We start from the raw sequence: 26,713 nt of genomic DNA, 5'->3' as shown, positions 1-26,713 counted from the left end.
TCAGTGTGTTAGTTTTATTTTCTTTGCTTTGGTCTATACAAAAAAAACCAATAACCAAAAACATAAAGCGATCATAATAAAACTCTGCTGGGACCTCCCTCAGCCCCCAACACCCGTGTGCAGGAGGTGGTGGTGGGGAGTTTGAAACAGGAAGAGGAAGAGAAAGCCCCTCACCGCACACCAGAGGGGTCAGCCAAGAGCACTTCTCGGGGGTCAGCTAGGGTAGTTGGGTGGGCGGGAGGGGGGTTCCAGGGTGCTGTCCCAGGCTCCCCTAGGAGGGGCCAAAGCCAACTGGGCATCCCGGGGAGGGAGCAGGCAGTGTCCTGGGGCCGGGACAATCTCTCCATGTCTCCACCCCATCTTCCCAGAGGATCCCTGAACTTTCCAAGACAAGCTTTGGATTCTGGGCCTTTTGGCCTTGAATGGGGGCCTGGAGATCCATGGGGCTCAGCACAGTTGGAGTTCAATGACCAAATCAGAAACCAGAGCCTGTGGGGCCCAGGCTCCTGGAGATGGGCAGCCCAGGAGGAGGGGAGAACTTCAGGGGGTGGGGACAAGGTGGGTGCCTTGAGTCTAAAGTTTTAGTGCCAGGGCCTCAGGGGTGGGAAGGGGGTGTCAGGCCCTGGACCCACGGCCCAGAACAGAAAAGCAGGAGCAAATCACCATCCCAAGAAAGACCCCACAGAGGACCTCTGGAGGCATGGGGCTCGGCAGGAAGTTGCAGCCCTGCTGCCCAGGCTCAGGCACTTGGCTCTCTGGCCCCATCACCCGCACGGAGAACCTCTCAGATGGGAAACTGCACCTGGGGGGTGGGGGGTGGGGGGGGATGCAGACACAGAGGGGTTAGGCCAGGCCCGTGGCCCCTGTGAGCTCATGCCACTCCTGCATCATCCGCCCGCCACCCACAGAAGGGGCAGGAACTTGCTGCCCAGAGCAAAGATAATAGAACAAGGCAGACGAGGCATGCCTTCCCTGGGGCAGCTCAGCACCCAGAGGCCCCACGCTCACTCCCCGCTAAAGGAGCCAGGGTTTCAGGGAAAGCCTGAGGGGCCTCCCGTGAGAAGGAGGTCCGAAGGGAAGGGAAGCCCAAGTCTCAGCAGCCCACAGGGGGAGAGAGAGCTGCAAAGCAGGGGAGGGGGCGCCATACTAGGGTCCGGGCAGCTAGGCCAGCATGTGGTCTGCATTTGGGTAGGGGGGCCTGAGGCCGTCGCTGTAGGTGTCGATGGGATAGTCCCCGTCCATGTCCATGTGCATCTCCAGTGGGTCCATGGGCACGTCGCTCGAGTACATGGGGCGGTAGGTGGCGTCCATGTCTGGCGAGGAGAAGGGTCTCAGGCTACCCTGTGGGGGTCTGGACAGCCCTCAGCCACACCTTCCACCCCTTCCTGCCCCAGTGGGCTAGACCACCCCCTACCCCCACTTAGGGACCTAGACTTCAAGTCAGGGACCTGGCCAGGAGTTGGTGTGAACACTACAGTGGCTGTCCCTGGTCCTTTGGCCCTGGGGACACAAAGCTGCTCCCTCGCTCACACACACCCACACAGGACGCCCCTGTGCCCCAGCTCTCCAGGGTCCTGAGCAACTCTGCACCCACTTACCATCAGCATAAGGTTCATTCATGGGGATCATGCTCTGGGCCTGAGGATGGAGACAGAGAGCAACATTAGGGGAGAGGGGAAGGGAGGAAACATAGGCTCTGGACTGGGGCGGGGGAGGCGAGCAGAGAAGAGCAGCAAGAGATGTTTCCCTAGAGGGGCCAAGGAGGTCTTCCCTGGTGGCCCAGTGGCTAAGACTCCGAGCATTTCCAACACAAGGGCCACAGGTTTGATCCCTGGTCAGGGAACTAAGACCCCACATGCTGCACAACCAAGAAATAACAGATAAAGGGGGGCCAGAGGAAAAGCAAAGACCCCTTGGAGGCACCTGCAGAATTAGAGCAGCCCTGGGGAGGGGAGTGGCGGGGAGAGGACTAGATAACGGGCGCCAGGAGCGGCCGCACGCAGGATCGGGGCAGCTGTCAGCCTATAACAGCACCTTTGTGCAAGTTAGGGAAAGGCACTTCTTGCCCCAACACTTTATATAAGTTTGAACAAAAAAATTGCCATTTTGTAGGTCAAAAACAGTAGATGGGCCAATCTATTACTTTCATCTGCTGGGAACTGTCATAAGTGATTCAATTATAAAATTAAAATCTATTGGGAATTCCCTGGCAATCCAGTGGTTAGGACTCTGCATTTCCACTGCAAGGGGCCCAGGTTCAAACCCTGGTCGGGGAACTAAGATCCCCCATTCGGCATATCAAAAAAAAAAAAAAAAAAGAATGAAAATTAAAATCTATGAAGCTGACAAGATGGTAACCGCCCCCCCCACACACACACCCCCACCCGACAAAGTGCTGTCCTTGTCGCAGTGCTCAGCTTGCACAGCCAGACACTGCGACCAAACCCAGGATACTCACAGCCTCCCAGGCGGCAGGGTCGTGCTTGAAGAGGGAGTTGGTGAGCTCCACAGACACCCGTTTGCGGTAATCTGGGTTCTTGTCCTCGGAGATGCGGAACAAGACGGCAGCAGCGTAGGTGGCTGAGCAGGGGAAAGGCCAGGCCAGGCAGGTCAGGTGCTCGCCTCCGCCCGCGCCCAGCCTCCCTCCTCGCCCTCCTCGCCCCCTTGCGCCTAGCCCAGCCGCTCACCCGTGCCCTCATTGCGCGAGTGCAGCAGCTCCATCAGGGGGGCCGACGCGCCCTCCGCGTCAATGGCGTCCGCCGCCTCCTTGTCCTGGGCCAGCTCGCAGAGCACCCCGGCGGCCACGCGCTGGATGTTCTCCACCGAGGAGTACAGGAGCTGGGGAGCCGGGCGCGGGGTGGGCGTGAGGCGCGCCAGCAGCGCACCTCGCCCCCCTGCCAGTCTCCGCCTCCCTTTTCTGGGTATAACTCACGCCCATGTAAAAAGTGTGAAAAGTCTAAGTAACATCTAAAGAAAGGAAACGCAGGGAATTCCCTGGTGATCCAGTGCTTAAGACTCTGTGTGTTTAATACCGGGGCGTGGGTGCAATCCCTCCTTGGGGAACTAAGATTCTATAAGCCTTGAGGTAAGGCCAAAAGATTTTTTTAAAAATTATTTTAATTTAAAAAAACCGCCACAACCCCCTTCCCAGACACAGCTTCTTTCCATTGGATTTTCATCATAGTCATAAACACAAATTTGATTCGTTTTTTTTTAAGACTTTTTGTGATGTGGACCATTTTTTTAAAATTTGTTACGATATTGTTTCTGTTTTATATTTTTGGTTTTTTTTTTACCTCCAGGCATGTGGAATCTTAGCTCCCCAACCAAGGATCAAACCTGTATCCCTTGCACTGGAAGGTGAAGTCTTGACCAATGGACCACCAAGGAAGTCCCTGATTCCTGTTTTTTGATCAGACATTGAAGCATAAAGCATTTTCCCATATTATTCAGTAATTTTTCCTTAAAAATCTATGAATTCAGGGACTTCCCCAGTGGCCGGTGGCTAAGACTCTGCTATCCCGCTGCAGGGGGCCCGGGTTTGATCCCTGTTCAGGGAACTAACTTCAAGCCTGTGAAGAAACATGGCCAAAAAACAAACAAAAAAAATCTGTGAGTCCATATTGGTACTCAAGAGAGAAGGAGAATGCTACAAAGCAAAACAACAGTGGAAATTTAAAAACCTCATCCATCACAAGTGGAAGTAGCTACCGGCACCGATTCCTTACTCTGAACATTAATAATTAAAGGAAAAAATTTCAAAAACTGAAAATTCTTCCACGCCATTGTCTATGTCCGCATGATATAATGGACCATTCTTTTTTTAACCATTCTCTTATCACTGGACAGTCAGTTAATTTTCAGTTATTGTTAGTAACAGTGCAATTGTCAGCTGCACATATACATCTATGCCACATTTTAAATTACATTATGTTATTTCATAAAGAGAGAGTCCCAGACCTGTACTACTTGATCAAAGAATACAAATATTTTCAAGGTTGTCTATACACATCACAAAGTTGTTTCCTGGGAGGTTTTACCACCTTATCTTCCCACCAGCAGGGTATAAGACTGCCCATTTTATCGCATCTTCACCAGCACAAAGCACTCCTTTTTTTTTTTTTTTCTTTGCCAATTTGATAGTGGAAAATGGGCTCCCCCTGTGGGGTAAGCTTCATTTCTTTTAAACCCCTGGGGTTGTCTGAGCACTGTTTGTTTATGAACCACCTGGGAATTAATTACATGTGCCTCTTTGTAGATAACTACTGAGGTTTATTAATGAGCCTTTTATATGAAAGATATTAAACTCTTGTCTGTTGCGAGGTTTGCAAATATTTTCCCAGTTTGCTGTTTACTTTTCAATGATTTTAGGCTATTTCTGACATTAAGAATACTTCCTATTTTCATTTGTGGACTCTTCCTTTACCTCTGAGCTTGGAAAGCCTTTCCCATACTGGAGTTTGCTAAGTGACTGTGTCTGGTGTGGCCACTTTTCTCCAAATGCTTCCAAAGACCTCGGGATGCTTGGCCCAGACTGCCTCAAACATTCCCATTTCAGTAGTGGGGAAAAGCAAGGGTTGGGGGAAACCTCTCCTGCCCACCTGCCCCAGACTCACCTGCACAAACAGGGGGATGGTGTTGAGTCGGAAGATCTCCATGCGGTTCATGGGATCCCGGGCGAGGATATGCAGGGCTCCAGTGCAGCCTTCCACAATCTCCTCCATCCTCACACCATCCTGCATGAAAGGAGCCATTGGGGTATAGCAACAGTGAGCCTAGGGAGTGGTCACCCCCCAGCCAGGACACTGGCAAACCTCACTGGTCCTTGGAGTTGGCCTCAATCACAACTTGCCCCCCTAGTCACACATTCATGCGCGCACACGTTCACACAGAGGGCAGCCAGACTCTCAGGGCGGGCAGTCACAGGCCCCAGCAGCTCACTTACCGTGTAGGGCTGCTGTGTGCCAGCAGCCACATGGCGCTGGGCATCCTGGTGGGCCTTGACCAGCAGTTGGACAAGGCGGGGAATGACTGCTGCCTCCTGCAGTGGGGCATGGTTGGCTGGGCACAGGGCCAGATTCCTGATCAGGCCGATGGTTGCCTGGCAAGAAAAAGGGCGCCCGTCAAGGGCATTTCATGAACATCTGGAGGATCCCACCTCTCCAGCATCATGTCCTCCTTCCCCCTCGTCTCTTCTCCCCCAGGCCAGCCATGGATGTGCTGGGAGGTCTTCAGAGAATGACGCTTCTCCCAGCCCCTTATTCCATACGATCTCACTGGTCCTCTTGTCAGACTCTCATAGCCCCTGCTAAAATGATACTCCATCCCAGAATATTCCACCAGCCCCCAGGCCTTGACCCTCACCCCTGTTCCCTCTCTCTTAACGCCCCTTCACAGACAATATAGTCTTGCTTTTCTCATGGTTCCCAAACTCTGATTATCAGGGAGTCCTCGCTAGGGTTGACCCCAAAGCCTCTTGCGTAGGTGACACTCACTATGTGATCCAGCTAAAGCAGTGGGATCTGGAACAAGGTCTCTGCCCCAGGCTCCGACCCTGCCAGCTGGCTCCGGTGCCCTCTGACAAGACCCCGTCTATAGTCGCTCCCTCACTCTCTGGCACTAGGTGTCACACACCTATAGCTCTGCCCTGGCTCACCCTCACCTCCCCTGTCTGTGACAGGGAACTGACACATCTGCCCTCTACCCAGGCAGCCTCCAGGTTCCCTGACTCCCAGTGGCAGACACCAAGTGCCCCCAGAACCCTCTCTACCCTTCATCTCTTTAGCATCCTTCCTGAGTTTGAGCAGGACGCATGACACAGTACGGACACCCTTCCATCCACACGCGGCCAAAGGAACAAATTCCTGAGTATGGGCTGAAGTGGTCTCACTTTCTGGTCGCTGCCAGCCCTTCAGGGCTTCTCCACTTCTCCGGGGCTAGAATGCATGGATGAGGGTTACCTCACCCATCCATTCATATTCATACAACTGTGAGCGTCCAGACCCTCTATAATGACTGTGCCCCGTGGACCACCAAAATCACCTGGGGGCTCGTTAGAAATGCAAGGTCTCAGGCCCACCCTGGGCCTACCAAATCTGAGCCTGCAGTTGAATGAGACCGCCCAGGGTGGTCTCGTGCGCCTTCAACACTGAAGCTCTATTGTAGCTGATGGCCGAGCTACAAGATAGAAGGATTCTGGGTCTCGGGAGCGGAGCCACCATGGACTGTGGAGGCTCTAATCCTGTCTTCAGAGCTCCTCCCCTCGCCTGGCCCCACCGGGCAGCGGGCGGTACCTTGACCAGTGGCCACTGGTTGGGCTGGTTGAGCAGCTTGACGATGGCCGGGATGCCATAGTTGAGACGCACGGAGTTCTGGGCCATCTCGGCCTCAGGGTGGCGGCTGGTGAGGTGGCGCAGGGCACAGACAGCGGGCTCCGTGATGTCATCCTTGTCACCCGCGCGCAGGATGGCATGGATGAGCGCCTCCACCCCGCTGTTCTGCGTCACCAGCGTCTTGTTCTTGCTGTTGTTGCACGTCAGGTTGGACAGAGTCCCCGTGGCACAGGTGAGGACGTTGACGTCGTCCACGCTCAGCTGGTTCACCAGAATCTTCAGCACGCTCTCCAGGCCCTCCTGGGGTTGGGGAAAGCAGTGGAGAGTGAGGGAGACCCCCAACTGCAGGAGCTTCCCAAGTATGCCCAGGGGAGCGAGATGGCCCAAGTAGGGGTCTCCAGCCCACTCAACACAGACTCCCTGGGCCCTGAAAATCTTCAACTCCACGATCCTCCCAACACTCCGTGAGATGGCACTTCTACCCATGGAGGATCTGGGGCTGAGAGGTTGAGGGCCTGGCTCACAGACCCACAGCTCATGGGCCAGATCTGAACCCAAGCCTATCTCTAAGCCCCATTCTCTCTTCTCCAGCCCCTCCGGCTCCTCCTCTGGGTCCTCAGACCCGACAGAACTCAACTCAGGCCAAGGGAGGCCCCTAGGCCAGAATGAAGTTGTTGAGCCATGCCTCAGTGGCTCACTTGAACCACTTTTATATGCTTCTTCCCTTTCTGGGCCTTTGCTGCTGCACACTCAGTGGTCCCCAAGCCAAATCTGCCTTCAGGAAACATCCCTAAGCCAGAAACCTCATTTCTCCCAGGGAAAGCCACGTGGGCCTTGTGGTAGAATATAAAAACCCCAGGCGCTGGGGACAGACAGTCCTGAGTTCAAATCCCAACTCTGCAGTCTACTAGCCGTGACCAAGGCCATTTCTTAACACCCTGAGCCTGTTTCTTCTTTCTTTTCCTTCTATGAAAAAATTTTTTTTCTTTTTTATTTTTTCTTGGAGTATAGTTGAAAACTTCGTTGTTAAAATTTTTATCTTATATTGGATATAGTTGAAAACTTTTTAATATTTTAATTTTATACTGGAGTATAGTTGGTCAACAATGTTGCATTTCAGGTATACAGCAAAGTGATTCAGTTATATATACATGTGTCTATTATTTTTCAATTTCTTTTCCCATTTAGGTCATTACAGAGTACTGAGCAGAGTTCCCTGTGCTATATAAGAGATCCTTGTTGGTTATCTGTTTTAAATACATCAGTGTGCACATGTCAATCCCAAACTCCCAATCTATCCCTGCCCCCAATTTTCACCCTAGCAACTATAAGTTCATTCTCTAAGTTTGTGAGTCTGTTTCTGTGTTACAAATCAGTTCGTTTGTATCATTTTTTTGAGTCCTCGTGTAAGTGATGTCATAAGATATGTCTTTCTCTGTCCAACTTACGTCACTTAGTATAAAAATCTCTAGGTCCATCCGTGTTGCTGCAAATGGCATTATTTCATTCTTTTTAATGACTGAGTAATATTCCATTGTATGTATGTACCACTTGAGCCTTTGTTTCTTCAGCTAACAACGAGCCCCACACTCTACCTCCAGGTACTGAAAGGGATAAAGAAGCCAGTGTCCCAGGTGCTTAGCTGAGCCTAGAACATGGCGGGTGCTCAATAAGCAGCCTATTGATGTAATTCTTAGCAATGACAGGTCTAAAGGAGGAACCAGAAAACTTGTCCCCAAACTGCATTTTTCCTTAAGTTGTTTTTAGCCATCAGGGCCCCCAAGCCATCACCTGCACACTACTGATCCCTTCCCAAGGTCTAGGGTAGAACTGTTCCTCTGGTACCACCTGAACCCCAGCTTGGAAACATCAGCCCCTTTCCTCTAGTCCTCTTCCGAAACCCCTAAGAGGGATTAGAGCCTTTAGCTAAAGGGATGAAGGGCACTTCCAACCTCAGCCACAGTGGAAAAGATTTAGGGGCCACAGGCTCCTAAGGTCAGACTCCCAGACAGGAAGCAGGATGCAGTAAGATGGCTGAGGAGGTGGACACAGGTCTGATCACCTCCCTCACCTGCTTGGTGGCCACATCCGAGAGGTTGCGCAGGGTCCACAGGCAGTTCTGCACGAGGCGGGGGCTGTTGCTCGTCAGGTGCTTGCCCAGGGCCTGCATCCCACCTGGGGTAGATGAGCACGTGTCAGTCACAGGGGAGCACAGCTGACTGAGCCTGGTGGCTGGTCAGGGGCCCCGCTCACTCCCACCTGGCTACATGAGCCATCCTCACGGGCTGCAGCACTCACCAGCCTCCACAATGGCAGGCTTGTTGCTGGGACACACGGACAGCACTTTGAGCACACGGCTGGTGGTCCAGAGCAGCTTCTCATAACTGTAGTTGCGCATGATCTGGACGAGGGCCTGGGGTCCCCCATTGGCCAGGATGATGAGCTGTGGGGAGGGGGGAAATGAGTGTGAGACAGATGGGGTCTATGGCAAGGAACAAGGAAGGAAGGGGGGTAGGTAACAGAGCTGTTATTACTGAGCTTCACCCAAAGCCTGAGCTTTTATGACTATTAAATAAGCCAAATATTGAAAAAAATGATAATACACAATGCTGGCAAGGATGAGGTGAGACTACTAACATACATTGCTGCTGATGGCATTGTAAATAAGGCAATCCTTTTGGAAAGTACCTGGCAATTTTTGTAAAAGCTTAGAAATATTAAAAATCCTTAGCCCTACTGATGAAAACAATTCCTACTTTCTGGGAAAAACTGTGTCTTGAATATGTTCATTATACCATTGTTTATAAAAATGGACGATCAGGAGCAACCCAGATGCCCTTCCTCAGGATAAAGTCTGGAGCCTCCATTTAATGAAATGTTATTTGCTCTTATAAAGGGTGGTTTTGAGGACAGTGTAGCAAAAAACAGTAATAATAATTTTAATATCATGCATTAACAGAAAACATGCAAAGTTGTAAATTTCTATGACTACAACTGTATAAAAAATGCCCACAGGAAAGCACTGGAGGAAGCACATGGTTGTGTGAGGATAATTTTTTCTTTCCCTTATCCTCAAAATATTCAGTAGTATGATGAAAGATTACATCAGAATTTACATATATATTTAACCTAAAAAGAGTAAGGAAGCAGTGACGTGAAGCTGCAGTTGGATGGAGGGGGATGGCATGGGGGATGCAGGTCTTGGCTGGGGGCGGGAAGCGCTGGAGGCAGCACATGGTTGTGAGGGGACAATAGGGCTCAGCCCACCTTGCTCTCCTGGTTGCCATAGGCCAGGAGCTGCAGGCAGTCGGTGGTGATGGCCAGGAACTTGGGGTTGTTCTTGTTGAGTAGGGGCACCATCTTCTGCAGCCCGTCTGCCAGGCGCACTGCCATCTTGGCACCCTCCTGGTAGAGCAGCAGGTTGTGCAGCGTGGTGATGGCATAGAACAAGACCGACTCCACAGGGGAGCTGGGATAGGGGTAGAGGGTTCACATGAGTCAGGTTCCAGGTAAATGTGGGTCACCTCCTGCAGGAAATAGCTCTTTACTAAAATTTCATTGTCCCTTGAGTCCAGTCTCATTTCTATGAACAGAGCACGCAGCACCTCTCCTCTCTCCACTGAGACCATGACTCCTCTTGCTCTGGACTCCCAGCTCAGTGCTAAGCATACCTGTCCCTACTGAGTTTGTCCCCTGGACACCTGTCTCTGAGTAACTGCCATGTGGAAGGCATCATGCTAGAAAGGCCTGCGAGGGATTCAGAGAGGAGTAAGATCAGTATCTCTGCCCTTAAGGAACTTGCAGCTGGGTATGAGAATCAGGAAAAAGGCCATTCAACATTGCAAGGCAGGGAAAGATAAAGGCGGGAAAGGATTTTGCACAGGCTGTTCCCTCTGCCTGGAATACTTTTCCCGTCATCTACATCAGTCAAAGTCCACTCCTCAGTCAACCCCCTGCCATTAGAGTAAACAGCTTCTTGGAGCTCCACTGACCAATCTTGGGCACACCTCTGCCCTCATCCACACCGTATCCTGATAAATAACCTGAGAGTTACCTGCCTGTCTCCCCTGCTAGGCTGTGAGCAGCTGAGCATGAGGACTGGGTATGATTCCGCACCTGGCACAGTAGGTGCTCAATAAATGTATGGAAGACCAGGGAAATTCAAGGGAGGGGACGCCCCCGGCTCCTGCAGGGAGTAGGGGTGGGTACCTGAGCATGCGGACCAGGGCAGGGATGCCACCTGACTTGAAGATGGCAAGCAGCCCCTCGCGGTGGTGGGAGAGGTTGTGCAGGATGCTGGTGGTGCAGCGGGCCGTGTCCAGGTCACTGGTGTTCTGCATGGTGCGCACGACGGCCGCCACCAGCTGGGGCGAGCCCATCAGCGCCCGCCGAGACGCCTCCTTCTTCGACAGCTGGTTCACGATCATGGCTGCCTTGGTCACCACCACCTTGGGGAGTAAGAAGGAGGAGGGGAAGGAGTGAGCAGATGGGGCCAAGATGGCTGCCACTGTGAGAAGGAAGGGCCAGGAGACACCTCCACAAAGCTCAGACAGACCTGGGTCAGATTTCCCACTGATGAGGCTCTGGGTTAATGATCTCTCCCCACCCCAGGTAGGGCCCTCTCCTGCAGACCCCTGACTCTCCCCTCCCTGCCCTGCCTCCAGCCTGGCCAGGCCCTCACAGACCGGGTCCTCATCGTTGAGCAGCTTGGTAAGCTCAGGCAGGGCCCGGGTGGCCAGCTCAGCGTCGTCCTGGTAGTTGATGAGATGCACGATGGCCGACTTGAGGAGCTGGGATGGCTCGGCCAGCCGCTGCAGGTTGGTGGTCTGCCCCTCCACCTGGGTGGCCAGCAGCAGCGAGCTGTCTTCTACTGTCACACCGGGACACATGGCCTCCCGCACCCGCTTGGCTCTGGCGGTCGTGGACATCTGGTACTCCAGGTCACCTGGGGGCGAGCAGACAGGGACTGAGTTGCAGGGAGCGGTCAGGGGGACACTGGGGAGCAGGCGTCCCATCTGGGCTCTCTGGGCTGACTTCCAGGCCACCACTCACAGTTCTGCCTCTGACCAGTGACCTTGAGGAGGTCATCATCGCCTTAGGCCATCAGCGGTAAAATGGGGCACCTCCTGTTCCATTCATCACAGGGAATTCTTATGAGAATTAAGTGACATAATAGGTGTGAGTTGTTCTTAAAAGAAAGGATGCCTGTGCCTGACACATATCAGTAAAAATAAGGTCAGAGTTTATTATTATCAAAAAGAATAGTTAACATTTTTTGAGTACAGGCATACCTAAAAGATATTATGCTTATATAATATATAAAAGATATGTAGTTCCCTACCACTACAATGAAGAAGTGAATATTGCAGTAAAGTGAGTCATGAATTTTTTGGTTGCCCAGTGCATATAAAAGTTATGTTTACACTATTTGTAGTATCTTGGGTGCGATAGCATTGTGTCTAAAAAAATGTACATATCTTAATTTTAAAATATTTTATTGCCAAAAAATGATGACCATCATCTGAGTCTTCAACAAGTCATAGCAGCCTTATCAAAGATCACTGATCACAGATTACCATCACAAAGAGGATCATCATGCAAACGTTTGAAATATTGCAATAATTACTAAAATGTGACACAGAGACATGAAGTAAGCAAATGCTGCTGGGAAAATGGCGCACATAGACTTGATCCATGCAGTTACCACAAATCTTCAATTTGTAAAAAAAAAAAAAATGTGTGCCTGTACTTTTTTAAAGGTCTTTTGGCCCCGCTGCACAGCATGTGGGATCTCAGTTCCCCACTCAGGGATCGAACCCGTGTCGCCTGCATTAGCAGCGCAGAGCCTTAACCACGGGACCATCATGGAAGTCCTATGCCTACACTTAATAATATGTGCCCAGCAGTGAATTAAGTGCTGTCCTTATATTTTTCTCATTTAATCTTACAACCCTACAAGGCAAGGACTATTATTATCTCCACTTTACAGATGGGAAAACTGAGACACAGAGAGGTTATAAGAACCCAGCTTGGGACCCGAACCCAGACAGCCCGACTCCAGAACCCAACCCTGACTCTATGCCCCTCCCTTAACAATCAGGTAGGGGTAGGATGATACAACCTCTGTCTCTTTCCAACCCTGAAATCTCATGATTCTAATTACACCCTCAATCTCCCCAAAGGAGGCAATTCTCCCATTATATGGTCAGCTAAATAGAGGCCCAGGGGCTTCCCTGGTGGCTCAGCGGTAAAGAATCTGCCTATAACACAGGAGACGCAGGAGATACAGGAAGATCCCCTGGAGAAGGGCATGGCAACCCACTCCAGTATTCTTGCCTGAAGAATCCCATGGCCAGAAGAGTCTGGAGGGCTATAGCCTATGGGGGTCATAAAGAGTCAGACAGGACTGAAGTGACTCAGCAGCAGCAGCAAATAGAGGCCCAGAGGGTCACCCACTGGAATACAACGGATGACAGGGCAAGCTGGGACTGTGGGATTCACGAAACAGGAAGAGGGCTCTCAGTTCAGTCCAGGCTCCAACGCCTGGAAGGTCTGGAAGTCCCAGAGTCAGGTACCCCAGTTTCCCAGGCAGCCCTGCCATGGTGAGTGTCCCAAAGCCCAGAGGAGAGGGAGACAGAGGTTCCCCACTCCCATTAGTTGGGAAGGAGGGGACACCCACATAGTTTTTCCTCCTGGACACTGCACTTTTGCAACCAACACAATGCCTGGCCCCGCCACGCCTAGAGGCCTCTGTGTGCCGTCAGAAGGAGCTCCCCGGGGTGCAGAGGGTGCAATGGCCCAGGCTGCCAACCACCTATTCTCCACCCTCCCCAGCTCCCAAGGCTCACCGTATCGCACCGCTCAGGGCCCTAGAGTCATCTGTGGGCTACAGATGGGACTGGATCTTCCTTTCCCCCAGAGAGGCAGGGCACCCTGGGCTGGCAGGCATCCCCACCCTGACCAAGCCCCAGAACTGGACTCTGCCCCTGCTGCGTACTTGAGGCTCCTGGAGCAGAAGGACTGTGTCTTCCCCAAGCCTCTCGGTTCCCTGAGGGTAGCAGGGGTGCCTCCTCAGCACTCTCTACGTTCATGAAGGACTGTGCCTCTTCCATCAGACTGGTGTGCAGGGTCTATGCCTTCCCTTCTTATTAGAGGTTCACGGAAGGGGAATCTGCCTCCCTCCCAGATTGGGAATGGGGGGCGCCATGAAGATGCTGTGCCTCCTCCCTCAGACTGTGTGGGTCTCTAAGAGCAGGAGCTATGCCTCCTCCCTCAGACTGCTGGGTCTAAGCACTGGCGCTGGGCCTCCCTCCGAAGACTGGGAGCCCCCTGAGGTCTGCCTCCTTTGACCCTGACCTCCCTCCAGGAGCCAGCTGCTTTTCTGCTGGGATAGCCCCAAGGAAGAGTGTCCAGGGACCCTGACCTTGTCCCGGGGGCACCGACTGGGTGTAGGTGGTGGTCTTCTTGAGCGTGTACTGGCGCCCGCAGGCCTCGTCCTCCTCTATGAGGCCCTTGCTGCTGACTGAGGGCACACAGGTGTTGGCCCCCGAGTGGATGCCAGAGTCGTAGGTGTATGTCTGCTGCCATTCGGTCACCTTGATGGGCTGTTCAATCAGGTTCATCACCTCCATGGTGGTGGCTGGGGACACAGAAGAGGGGCAGGAAATTAGCTGACCAGGTGGGACATCCCATCACTTGGCACGGCCCCCATTTCCAGCCTCTCCCCAGGCCCTGCCCGTCACCCCTTTCCCCAACCATGACCCCAAGGGACCCAGTGGGCTGTGGAGGAGGGTGGGAGGCAGAAGGGACCAACCCAGGGAGGACTGCCCAGGGTGGGACACCCGGTGTGAGTCCAGGGCTCGTATCTCCAACCTCCAGCCCAGGGTGGGATGAACCCTGGAGGAAAGGTGCCTTAAAGGGCCAGATGCTCCAACCCAACCCTGGGTTTATCGCAGTGAAAAGGATAAAAGAAGAATGAGTTTTCTTTTCTTTCTTGAGAACAAAGAACATAAAGAGAAGAGTGAGCAAGCCAGATTTACCCCTAGTTTTCACTTTAACTGTTCCTAATCAGGGAAGGACAGGGAAGCCTGGGGTGCTGCAGTCCATGGGGTGGCAAAGAGTCACACACGGCTTAGCGACTGAACAACAAACCTGTAGTCTAAGTTTGCTTTTCTGCCCCCTAACTCCACTTAAGCTATATTTTGTGCCTATCATCCTTTGATTTTATGGTAATTACCTCCTGTATCTGGTGCTCACCTTTCCAGCACTCTCTTTGCAGACCACCCCTGGTAGTTTTCTCTCTTTTTGCAATACAGAAAGAAGGCCACACTGCAATACACAACAGACAATGGACTCAACCACTGGGCTTCGGGACTGGGACTGCCAGACCCAATTACCGGACTACCTGACGCCAGCCTACGACTGCTTTTGAAACAATGCAAGAAGAGGATACAAAATCCTTATACGTTTATTTCTCATCACCTACCCCTGACTGCGAGCCTTCATTTTATATAACCCTTCAGATTTTATGGAAGGTGGGCAAACAGTTCTTGAGGCACAAACCTACTGTGTTCTCCCCCTCTGCCAGCTGAGGATTAAAGCTACCTTTCTATTTCCTCTAAGTTCTATCTCTGTATTTTTAAATTCAGCTTCAGTGGGCAGAGAAAGCCAAGATTTTGGCGGTAACGGGCTCGCTCACCTTGCGGCCCACAGCCCCAAACCCGCAGGGCAAGAGACGTCACTCAGAGCCTCCAGCAACTTCTAGGGTCCCGCAGGCCCACCCCCATCGACTGGGGCTCCTGGGAAGGGCTGAAAGGTGAGGCAGCTACACCTCAGGCACTGGGTGGGAAACTGGGAAAGCGGGTGGGGCAGGGAAGCAGTCAGACAGGTTTCTCTGGGAGCCTCAGAGACTCCAGAATCTTCTGCACATGGGGCAGGATCACGAGTGACCCCAGAGGCTCAGGCCTTAGGAAACCCATCTCTCCAGCACCCCAGCTCCTAGAAGCCTTCTCCAGAATTCTGAGTCCCACCAACCAGTTCAGACCTCAGCCACATACTCCTGGGCCATTCGCCACTCAGCTGCACCCCCATCCGCATCTGTAAAATGGGGCAGCACCACCTCCCACCACCAGCCCAGCCGCCCACCTGGCCACACAGTAGGTGCTCAATGTCAGTGGCCATGGCCGGGTATCAGTACTCCCCCAGGGTGTGTTCTCTCCACAGGGTGGGGCAGGCCTCAGGGTAGTCACTGCTACTATTCAGAGACTTGGGGGCACGTGGGGGTCATGAATAGCTGGGCCTGACTCTGGACTGGGGAGGTGACTATTACTTGGCCTGTCCAACTCCCTTGTCGCAGGCGCTGACCTCCAGAGTCCAACAGCCAGGAAGCGGGACCAGAGAAGCTGTATCCCGGTGAGGGCCTACCTGGTACCTTCCAAGACCGCCAACATCCTCACAAGTGTGTTTCAAAGCACATGCTCTGCTTCCCAATTGACAGATGGGGAAACTGAGGCTCCACCAGGTGAGGGAACACAGCAGAGAAATGACAGCCGGGACCAGGCTTGGGCATGAGCGACACCCATCTGTGGTCTGTGCATACCCAGCATGGCTTCAGATGGCAAGTAGACCCCAGGCTGGCCCACCCAGAGGGGAGGCAGCACCCGGCACCTCAAACCCGTCATCCCATTGCATTGGAGACCATTTAGGGATGAGGCTGCAGTGGCTGGTGAGCCTGGTCCTTCGCCGGGAACAAAGATCACCATAGATGTCTTCCCGGACAGGCCCAGCGCCACCTCCCGGGAGGAGGCCAGTCCTTCAGGTCTCCCCGCCTTTCATGGTGACCCCTCCCCTCCTCTGCCTGTCAGCACACCTGTAACAGGTCCACTCCCTGGAGCCTCTTCCCTCTCCTCCCATCACCCCAAGTGACTCAGAGTTTCGGGCTGATAAACAGAAGCAGGCTCGGCGCCGCCAGATGTGCCCAGCTGCTCTCCAGGCCGACGCAGCTATTTCAGGGGGAGTCCTCCCCCTCACCCCTGCCCTAAGCACACGCTGCCCGCCCAGCACTCCTGCCTTCCCTGGAGAGACAAGACAGAGAACACAGGAGAGTTTGGGAGGAGAAAGCCTGTCTCCGAGCAGCCCCCAGAGAGAAAATTCAGGCAGGAAGCCTTGGACATCCGAGCCCGGAGAAGGAAGATGAAACTGCGTCAGTAAAGACAGCTGCATTAACCCTGCAAAGGCCACTTTGCTGGGCAGACAGCTGAGCTGCCATCTGGCCGCCGAGCCTCAGCCAGATTCGCTGAGGACAAACTGGACATCTCCCTGTGGCTGATTCATGTTGATGTAGGGCAGAAAGCAACACAATATTGTAAGGCAATTATCCCCCAATGAAAAAAAAACTAAAACTAAAAAAAAATTTCAAACCAGCACTCAGAGGCAGAAGGAAAGCCCACCTGGGGCTGGGTTCCAGGCCTGCCTGGGTTACCAAATGATCTTTCTACATCTCTTGAGATGATTGCATAATTTTTCTTGTTTATTCTATAGTGAGTTATTAAAAAAACAAAACTGGGTATCTCCAGCCTTATCAGTAAAAACAGCCCATCTGAGCCAGAAAATGCTGCTCCGCAGTAGAGACCATCACCTACCCCCAGTGCTTTTCAGCCAAGTGAGAGATGCGGGCCTTGGCCAGAACCTAAGGAACAATCCACTCACTGGCCCCAGGTCCAAAGGGACCCTTGAGATCAAGGCTAGCCGTAAGAGAGGTGTTTCCTAGCAGGCCCCTCAGCACCCCCACCAGCCCAAGCCCCGAGCTAAGAAAAGCTGAGGGCTGGACAACTGCCCACGGTGAGACAGAGGCAGAGGCCTCACGGAGGTCAAAGGATCCACCATAGTGGAAGGATGGGGGCGGGAGCATGTGTCTTAATTAGCAAATGAATCTCATGCTCCCTAGAAGCAACCCTGGGTCAGCATTTGATTATTCCAGTTTCCAGATGAGGAAACAAGCGCCATGCTGAAAAATAGTGGTGCTCTGCTCAAATCCAGGTCTGCCTCACTGCCAACCAGCCTCCTCCCCTGGCTCCTAATAGGGCACCTGGGGGAAGAGGGGACACCCTGGGGTCAGGGAAAAAACGCCAGACACCTGCAGAGAGACCAGAGGCAGGGAGCTGAAGGGAGCACAAGTGGAGCCAAGCGCTGGCTGCTCAGAAATCAGGAGTCACAGGTTCTAGTCCCAGCTCTGCTGGCTACTGCTGTGTGTCCTTGGGCAACAGCTGTCCGTCTCTGTGCTTCATCCACAGAAAGGGTGACCCAGGTGATCTCAGAGGGACGGTGATATCTAAGATTCTAGGGATAAAGTCAGAATTCCCACAACAGTCAAGAAAAGGCTGAGGGTGGGCAAGGTCAGAGGTAGAAAGCAGCTCAGAGAAGACACACCAGAACTCTTCGTGAAGAAAGGATGGTGGAGGGAGCTACTCTAAGCACAGGAAAGATCTAAGTAAGACCTCAGGCAGGACTGTCAAGCAACCCCATCTCTTCTCACCTACTCCTCAGGAGAACCAGGGGAATTCTCTCACAAGAAACCAAAGTGCTGGTTTTGCAGTTCCCAGGGTGGAGGAGGCCGCACCCAGTTTGGTCTCACCCCTCTCTGCCCTGGACCTGGAGACCCACCACAATGCCCCTGGTCAGAGCCAGGGTGGAAGGAGGCGAGACAGACGTGGGCCCTGCCCAAGCACCCTGGCCGGAGACGGGCAGAGCCAGACACAGGGCGGGGCTCTGAACTGAATGGGGGCGCTTTGTTTAGCAGTGGTTCTATTGTTGGCGACACAGGAGGAAGAAGCCAGCTCAGAGATCACAGGATGGGATAGGGACCTCGCAAGGGGCAGGAAGAGAGAAGAAGAGGGGCTCTGGAGAGGGGGTGCAAAGGACCCTTCCCCCACTGGTCCACACGGGCCAGGAATCTGCAAGCAAGCAAGAGCTGCTTTGGGGCGCACTCTGCCCTCCACTCCTGCTTCCTCCTCTGCATGGCCAACCCAGTGGGCTGTCACTCGGCACTCTAAATCCAAGACTGTCCTGGCAGAGTGAAGCTCAGCTCTGAAATAAAAATTAACTCCCAGGACTTCCCCAGGAGTTAGCACTCTGTGCTTCCACTGCAGGCGACACAGGTTCGATCCCTGGTTAGGGAACTAGATCCCATGTGCAGTGCAGCATGGTCAAAAATATTAAAAAAATTAAAAATACATAAAAAACTCCCACCAGAGCTACAGGCTCCTTCCCCAGCCAGCTGGGCTGGGCTGTATGACACCAAGTCTCAATCGGACATCTGGAAATCAGAACAGCAATTGGTTGTCCGAGAGGTGTGCTGGGACCTGGCTCAGAAACGTTCCAGTAGAGCAGGCAGGGCTTCCAGAAGGTCCTTGGGCCAGAGGTCAGCACCCTATGCAGATGCAGATCACAGGCTCAGGCAGAGGAAGGGGACCGAGGACAGGGTGGAGTCAGGGGAGAGCTCCATCCAGCCCCACCTCACACTGGCCATGTGCCCTTGGGCAAGTCATGTGATTTCCTGAAGCCTCATATTCCTCCTCTGTAAAGTGGAGACAGGGACATCCCTGACAGTCCAGGGGTTAGGACTCCGCGCTTCCACTGCAGGGGGCATGGGTTCAATCCCTGGACGGGGAACTAAGATCCTACATGCTGAGCAACACAGTCAAAGATAAAGTGGAGACAATCAAGACACTGCTTTCTTCAGACCGTTGTAAGTTGCGTGAATGGTACACAACCATGACTGCAGAAGGCCTCTGTTGATAGGAAGGACCCAGGCAAGTGTCCTTCCATTACAAAAGCAAAGAAGTTGCAGAGGAGGCCAGCAAAGATGGGCCCAGTAAGGTAGCTGGCAGTCAGCCTGCTTTTTAGGACCCAGTACTCCAGGGGCTTCCCAGGGCATGCTAGTGGTAAAGAACCTGTCTGCTAATGCAGGAGACACAGGTTTGATCTCTGGATTAGGAAGATCCCCTGCCGGAGGGCATGGCAACCAATCCAGTATTCTTGCCTGGAGAATCCCGAGGACAGAGGAGCCTGGTAGGCTACAGTCCATAGGGCCGCAGTCAGTCAGACAAAACTAAAGTGACTTAGCATGCATGTACACACACCCAAGGTTAAGACCCAGGCTTCTCTTCCCTGACCTCTCAGATAAGGGCTAGGAGGACTGTTGCCTCCTGGTCCTAGGCCAGAGCCCCTGGGGTTGGGGGACAGGGTGTGGTTGGGGAGGATGAGTTACATCCAGGTCCTGGGAGGGGAGGCCAGGGGCAGAAACAGTGCTGCCCCTCTCCCCGGTCACATGTGCTACGGTCTGCAGTCAGGGGGCGGGCAGGCCAGTCAGGCCTGGACATTCCCCACATAGCAGCCCCAGGGGAGAGGCTGGGCTCTGCAGGGTCACCAAGCCCCCACCCTTCCTCACTCTCTCTCTGGCTCCAGCAGAGATTTGGCCAGCGGGCTCAAGCACAGACGGAAACAGAACTCTAGAAGTACAGAGACGAGACTACTTCCCTTGAGAGCCCAGTCTCCCCCTGGTCAGGCTGGGGCTTCCCAGAGAGGCCACTCCCCTCAGACTAATGGCTCCAGGAGAAACACCCCCACCCGTGGACAAGATGTTCCCTGGCCAAAACTGTGGTCTCCCCCATCAGACTGGCCATTCCAAGTGGGCAGAGACTGAGGTGGGCACCGGCCATGGCCAGGGCTCTGGGGACAGGAGAAGACACAGAAGCCCATCCTGAGCTTCCGGAGGAAACCCCTCACTTCCGGTCTGGAGGACAGCCCGAGCAGCGGCTCAGGCCTGGCTGGGGGTGGAGGAGGTTCAGGTCAGGCCGACCCAGCTGCTGTTTATTTTCTTCCTTCTGGGCTCCTGCCCAAAGCAAACAAACCAGGGTGGGAAAATGAAGGGGACTTGGAGGAGAGGGAAATGCCCGGCCAGGTGGCTGGACCCTGGGAACCTCCGGGCTCCCCTGGAGAGGACTCCAGCTGGAGATCCATTCCCTGTTGGGGACCCTGGGTGGGCAAAAATCCCAAACTAGCAGATGACCCCAAACCAAGACTCCTGGGAATGGAAAAACGCTTTACCAGCCTCAGGAAACAACCGCTAAAGACTCACTTGTGTCAGTGACATATCTCAATACACAAGTGCTTGCTGCCCCCACTCAACCACCCCAGGGGGGGTCTGGGGAGCCCAACCCCAGCTCGTGTCCACTCCTCAGGCTGTGATTCCCCTGGGTTTCATTCTGCAGGGATTGCTGCCTGACATTCTCCTGGAAAAGCAAGAACGATCCAACTGTTACTTCCCTGTTCAGCATCTGCTGGAGAAAACCAGGATTTGGATAAAGGTTTGGCTAAAATTTGTTATGTGTATACACAGCATGAGATCATCCGAGAGCAAGGCTGAGAAGCAGGAGGATGATAAGAAAAGAGGAGGGAAAGAAATGTTAGAAGAAATGTAGATGCCTCAAAGGATAGGATTATGGATGACTTTTTTTCTTCTCTCATAAACTTTCCTAAACTTCCCAACTATTTTGCAAGTGAGCAGATATTACTTTTTCAACCAAGCGGGAGGGGCAGTCATAGTGAGTACAACCTCCACTCACCCCCAAATAAACAGTGTATTGACTGCCCAGCCCTGTCTCAATTGTCCCCTGTGCCTGCCACTTGCCAGAGACAAGAATCCAGAGACAAGAATCTGCTGTCCCCACAGTGAGGAAAGATAGCTGACCTATTAACCCACACTCTGTAGGTCACAGAAAGCTGAGCTTCCTGCCCTGAGGGCCCCCAACAGCTGAGGTGCCAAGAGGCTGAGCAAAGGGGGAGTGGTTAGAGAGTTTTCTCTTTGGCCTGGCCAAAGAAGCTGCTGGAAATCAGGGCAGTCCACGCCTCCCAAGACCTCCACCAGATTCAACCATGTCCCAGGAGGCAGACCTCATGGTGTCCCTTGCAGAGACACAAACCCTGATGATTTGCCCCAGTCACACTGCTCTTTCTCTTCACAGGGGTCAGTGGGTAAGTAGCTCATGGCTCCCTGCCCCTCTCTGAGCCAGGTCTCTCCTCCCAAAAGACACAAGACTAAAAGTTTCCCCAGGAGGGACCCACCAGACTTCAGACTTGCCCCCAGATAGTAGTGATTTCTGCCTGCTCTCCTGGGGTAGGCTGACCCTCCCCAACTCACATGGATGGGGCCCTGCTTCATTCCCTTCAGAGAAGAGTCAACTCTGAGCCTCCAGGGGCATCTCCCTCTTACTCATCAACTCAAGACCTCATCTCTAACAGGTGGGAAATCCTTCCTCCTGTCTAGCCTCCATTCCTTCCATAAGCATCCTGGGGACTTCCATGGTGGTCCAGTGGTTAAGACTGCCTTCCAAGGCAGGGGGTGTGGGTTCAATCCCTGGTCAGGGAATTAAGACCCCTATGTGCCAAAAAGGTGGAAAAAAAAAAGGAAGAAAAAGAAATAGACTTGGGGAGGGAGGTGGGAGGGATGTTCAAGTGGGAGGGGACATGGGTAAACCTATGGCTGATTCATGTTGGTGTTTAGTAAAAATAAATGCAATACGGTAAAGCAATTATCCTTCAATTAAAAATAAATAAATTTTTTAAAAAAGATTAAAAAGAAGAGTCCTGATGGCTTCTGTATTCTGGGTAGGAGGTGGGGGGAAGGTGAGGGTGGAAAACTGCAAGCCTGTCACCCTCTTTGTAGCAATCAGTCAGGACTGAGTTCATTCTCTTTCCTTGTCTGTCACATCAACTCCCCTCACTCTTCTCTTCTCCAGGATCAGTAATTCCCCATGCCTAGGGTCCCCTCCTGACCTCAAGTGATCTGGAAGCCCAAGGCCGATAGGCTCAGTACCCAGGCTATACTGACACAGATAGAGGCCCATTTCCCAGGTCCGTCCGGGTGTCAGGTGCCCAGTTGGCAGACAAGCCAGAACCAGGCGGGTCTGAGAACAGGGACACCAGCCCCTCCCTCCAGGACCAAGGCTCTGCTGACCCCACCCCCATGACCAGAAAGGCCTTCTCAGCAGCAGAAAATCTACTCCCAGCCCCCAGGGCTCCCAGCTCCAAAGCTGAGGACAGCCAACTTCCTGCCCAAGAGCAGCCTGGCAGCGCTGACTGGTAGAGTCCAGTAGGACACTGGCCCAGTCCTAAATCTGACTCTCATTTCTCTCTACTCCCCAGGGAACAGCTCCCCCCACCCTTCTCCCCCCGACTTGCTTGGCACAGCCCCAGACCCCAGCAAAGCAGACAACTCCCACGTCCTATACAGGGACAAGCCCAGAAAAGTCCGTGGTTCTGCCCAGCTCAAGCCGGGAGGCAGCAGCGGCTTTGACCCCTGCCCTCCTCTCCCTGTCATAACCTCCTCCACACATCCGCCACAGCCCCTGGCCTTTGGGAAACAGCCCCCTCCACCAAAAACCAAGCCATGGAGCAGGGAGGTTTCAGAAGGCTAGAGGCTGGGACATGAGTCACCCCTGACAAACCTGCCCCCACCTTCACCACCCACTCACACCATCTTGGGCCCTTTTGAACTCTCATCTCCCCAGACTCCCAAGCAGAGGCTCTTAAAAAAAGCAATGACGGAAAAATTCTTCCCAGAGCCTCAGTGGGGTGATGCAGCAGGACGATGAGCCAAAGGACCCAAACGCCAGCTGTGGCCCTGCTCAGGCCTCACTGCGCAACCTTGGACAGTTACTTAACTCCCTTGAGTTAAGTTTCCATTTCCTCACCTGTAGAATGGTGAATGATGCTTGCCTAGAGAGATGATCATAAGGATTAAGTGAAAACAATTCATGAAAGTGCTTGGAATTTGTAAGTAGTCCCTTGTCTTTTAAGTTACCATTTTTGCCCAGGAGATCACTGAGGTTCAGACAGGTGAAGTGACTAGTCCAATGGGAAATGAGTGACAGAGCTGGGAACCAAACCTAGCTCAAACCAAGTCTAAATCCCTATGCTCAAAACTGCCCCACTATAACATCTGTCCAAATAACAAATAGCTCTTCTGTACAGGAGTCAGCTACCCCCATCTCATTCTAAGGTGGCTCTTTTCCCCCAAGCACTCCCAGGCCAGGAAGAGAACCCCCTCACCTGCACCTGCCTGATCAGTACCCTTTTATTCCCACACAATGCATTCTCAAAGCCTCATCCTTGGTAGCCCAAACAGAGGTTCCAGAGGAAATGGGGTGTAACTGGGGTTCGGGGTGGGACCAGGAGAAAGGAGGGAGAGGGCTCCTGTCACTCTAGCTGAGGTTTGATCTAGCAAGAAGTGACCTCTTGGATCCTACCTTTTCCCCCCTCCCTGCAGTCCAGTAAGCAGCTGGTTTGCCCCTCCTAGCAATACTTCCTCACCTCAGTATTATCTTTTCATCACAGCCACAAACAGATTAGCTAAACTAATTATCTAACCAGTGTAATTATAATGCCTTCCCCTCCTCCACTTTGGCAGAGAAGAGGGAAAACAGGTTATTTTGCCCAAACTCCTTGCCCTTGTGACACCCACTGGAGCAGAAGAGGCACGGGACTCCCCTGACCCAGGGCACTCCTGGGGAGCGGGGCGGGTTCTGACTTTCACCCCCACTCTCCCATCTACCCCCAAGGTAGAGTTGTAGGTTAGGAAGGGTCTTCCCAAGCGAATCAGAGCAAGCAACCCTGATCCCCCGAATCTTCGCTTCATCCCAGGAATGAAGGAGAACCTAGCTCTTACATTCCCCATTCGGTTCCCCCAAGGAGGCCAGGGAAGGGGCTCTCAGGAAACTGGAGGAGGGGGCGGGCAGCGGAGGCGAAAGCAGCTCTGCCTGAAACCCTCCCCGCTGAAACCTTCCTCCTTTCCCCTTCGAACTCTCTCAGGAAAGGGGGTGGGTGCAAAAACCTCCAGAAGGAATGTACCTTCGAAAACCTAGAAATCTAATGGAAATCCAGCCCCATCGCTCCGCTTTTCGGACTCAGTCACCAGCCAGCTAAAGGACGTGGGGGATGGGACGGAGAAAAAAAAAGACCAGAGCAATCGCTCCCCCCACCCTCAGCTTGGCCCGGCCCTGCCCCACCCCCATTCCTGGGGAGGGGGGCAGAGATCGGGAGCGAGCCTCTAGCGCAGGCCTCCAGCGAGGGGGGTGTGGTGGTCCCCGGAGGCAGGAAGAGAAGGAAGAAGCTGTTTCCCCTTTGGCCCACCCACCGCCCCCCTCCTTATCCCGGCCCCCATCTCAGGCCCCAGGGGCCCAGCAAACAGGATGGAGGTGGGGGCAGGGTGGACGGGGTCACAGCGCAGGCACTAGACCAGGTTCAGCCTGGCCGACTGGGGGAGGGGACTTTGCTCCGGGAAGGACCCCTTAAGCCTGGGGGGAAGCCCCGGGCCAGGAGGCAGGCAAAGCCCCAGGGAAAGCTGCGGTGAATACTTCTTCCTGAAAAGTTTGTTTGGGGTGATTTTTTTCCGCCAAGAAGCGGATAGAGAGCAAGGGTAGTCCTGTTCCCATAACACTCTGGAAGCCTCAGCTGCGGTAACTGGGCGGGTGAATTCTCCAGGCGTGCACGACCCCTCCACCCAGACCCCAGGTCTTGACGCGAGTGCCAGACACCGGCTGCGCGGGGGAGCCGGGCCCAGCACCAATCCCACTGCCATCCCATCCCGCCTCCGATGGCAGAGCTAAGAGCCCGGCACCCAGGGAGCGGAGCCGAGGGAGGCGCCGCAGGTACCGTCCCGACTGGGTTCGCAGAGCTGGAGGGCAGGGCCTCTGGACTCCCTGTGCTCACCTGCTTGGCAGGTGGGGCCCGCGTCGCTGGGAAAATGTGCGCTCAGCCCCCAGAGTTGGGCAAACCGGGCGCAGACAATAGGGCCCCACCCAGGCCTGGGGGAGTAGAGAGGGAGGGAAAGCGAGGATGACGCGTGAGGTGGGGTGAGGGTGGCCCCAAAGAGACCAGCGGCAGCAAGTTTCCCAAACAGTAAATTCCTGACTACAGAGTGAGCTCTGGGAAGCAGGCCGAGCAGGTGAAAGTCTCCCCCGCAAGAGGCAGGGCCAGAGTCAGGGACGCGGCATTGAGAGAGCTCCGCGGGCCCCGGGGGAGGCGCGATCCAGAGGCACCTGCCCTGACCCCTCCCCGCCCTTTCCCCAAGCCCCCAATCGCGCTCCGCCGGAACCTCGCGCCCGCTTTGTAGCAGCGCCCAGGACCCCAGCGCGCCCCCTGTCGCCAGTGCAGGGTGGCGCTCCCTGGCTTCGGCCCTTACCTGCCCAGAGACGAGGAGGATCGGCCTCTCGGCCTCTCGCTACCCTTCCCTCGCCCCAGCGATACCTGCCCCCCGATCGTCCGCACCTGAGTTTGGAGCCTGGCCGGGCTGGGTAGGGGTCGGGCCGGGATGGGAGCCGGCGCGGGCTGCGAACTGAGATCGGCGCGCTCGGGCGGCGGCTGCTCCGGACTCTGGCCAAGGCAGCAACTCAGTAACCGAACAAAAGGCGAAGGGACCTGACAGCCAAGCCACGCCTCTCGCCCCTCGTAGCTCCGCCCCCAAGGGAGACGCCCACCCGCCGATGTGGGCTCACTGGCTGCCTCGCCAGACTGTCCCATCGAGGGGGTGGAGTCTCGCGTCCAGTCCCCTTTCCCCGCCGCCTCTGTTTATCCGCTGACCATTGGCCTCAGGGACTGCCACTCGGCCCTAGGGACGGTCTCCAACTTGAGGTTCCATCCTAACTCCGCACCTATTGGCAGATTGAAGGTTACTTCCTCCTGATTGGGCAAGGAAATGTCAGTAAGACTAAGGAAAGAACCAATGGGAGGGATGGGGTGTGTCTTGCCCCACCCTACCTCCGAGCAGGTAAGGCTGACTACTCTCCCCTTCCCCCTACCTGTCCAACAGGTGAGTCAGGGTTCGCCATGGGAAAGGACAGACGCCTTCACTGGCCAGCCAACTCAGCGTCAGGCATGATGCTTCTTTGAGCTTATTCACCCTTGCCACAAAGTGGTAATAACTTATTAATATAGCATTTCATAGGCTTTTTTCTGGGTTGTGATTTTTTTCCCCAAAGACGGTGTGCTTATGAGATTTAGAATTAGAGAGCCTGGATTTGACTTCTGCTACTTAGTTTAGTAGCTAGATGATCTTATGCAAGTTACTTGTCTTTCACCCTATTTCTCCACATCTGTAAAATGGGTACATGAGCTCTCTCTCATAGGAGTGAAAGAAAGTTTGTGAAATCACTTGGACAACTGCTAAATCTTAGGGTTAGATTGATTACATATATATTTAATTCTCATGACAATTCTGAAATTTTGTTAGGGCAACAAAATGACCATTTCAAAGATGAGGAAACTGCTTCAGAGAGCTGACAAAGTTAGAAAATGGCACATTCTAAACAAGAATCCATTTCTCT

At 53.6% G+C, this 26,713-nt stretch overlaps 1 protein-coding gene across 2 annotated transcripts; it reads right to left on the bottom strand.

Annotated features, from left to right (window-relative positions):
- On the bottom strand, positions 1-25,807 carry JUP (junction plakoglobin). 2 transcript variants are annotated; one of them, XM_065909537.1, is made up of 14 exons: positions 25,659-25,807; positions 13,756-13,971; positions 11,018-11,277; positions 10,542-10,780; positions 9,600-9,801; positions 8,631-8,775; positions 8,404-8,507; positions 6,294-6,632; positions 4,946-5,101; positions 4,617-4,736; positions 2,688-2,838; positions 2,459-2,580; positions 1,599-1,638; positions 1-1,313 (listed from the first exon to the last, which is right to left on the bottom strand). In XM_065909537.1, the coding sequence occupies exons 2-14, from the start codon at positions 13,961-13,963 to the stop codon at positions 1,162-1,164; spliced, it is 2,238 nt and encodes a 745-aa protein (XP_065765609.1). In that variant the 5' UTR covers positions 13,964-13,971; positions 25,659-25,807; the 3' UTR covers positions 1-1,161. The 2 variants fall into 2 exon arrangements, with proteins under 2 accessions (XP_065765609.1, XP_065765610.1); XM_065909538.1 differs by lacking the exon at positions 25,659-25,807 and adding an exon at positions 25,573-25,594.
- Positions 25,808-26,713: the final 906 nt, after the last annotated feature.

This window comes from Muntiacus reevesi, chromosome 18, assembly GCF_963930625.1.
Source record: "Muntiacus reevesi chromosome 18, mMunRee1.1, whole genome shotgun sequence".
Classification (NCBI taxonomy): domain Eukaryota; kingdom Metazoa; phylum Chordata; class Mammalia; order Artiodactyla; family Cervidae; genus Muntiacus; species Muntiacus reevesi.
Note: the sequence above shows the minus strand (reverse complement) of the source record. Positions and strands in the feature narration are given on the sequence as shown.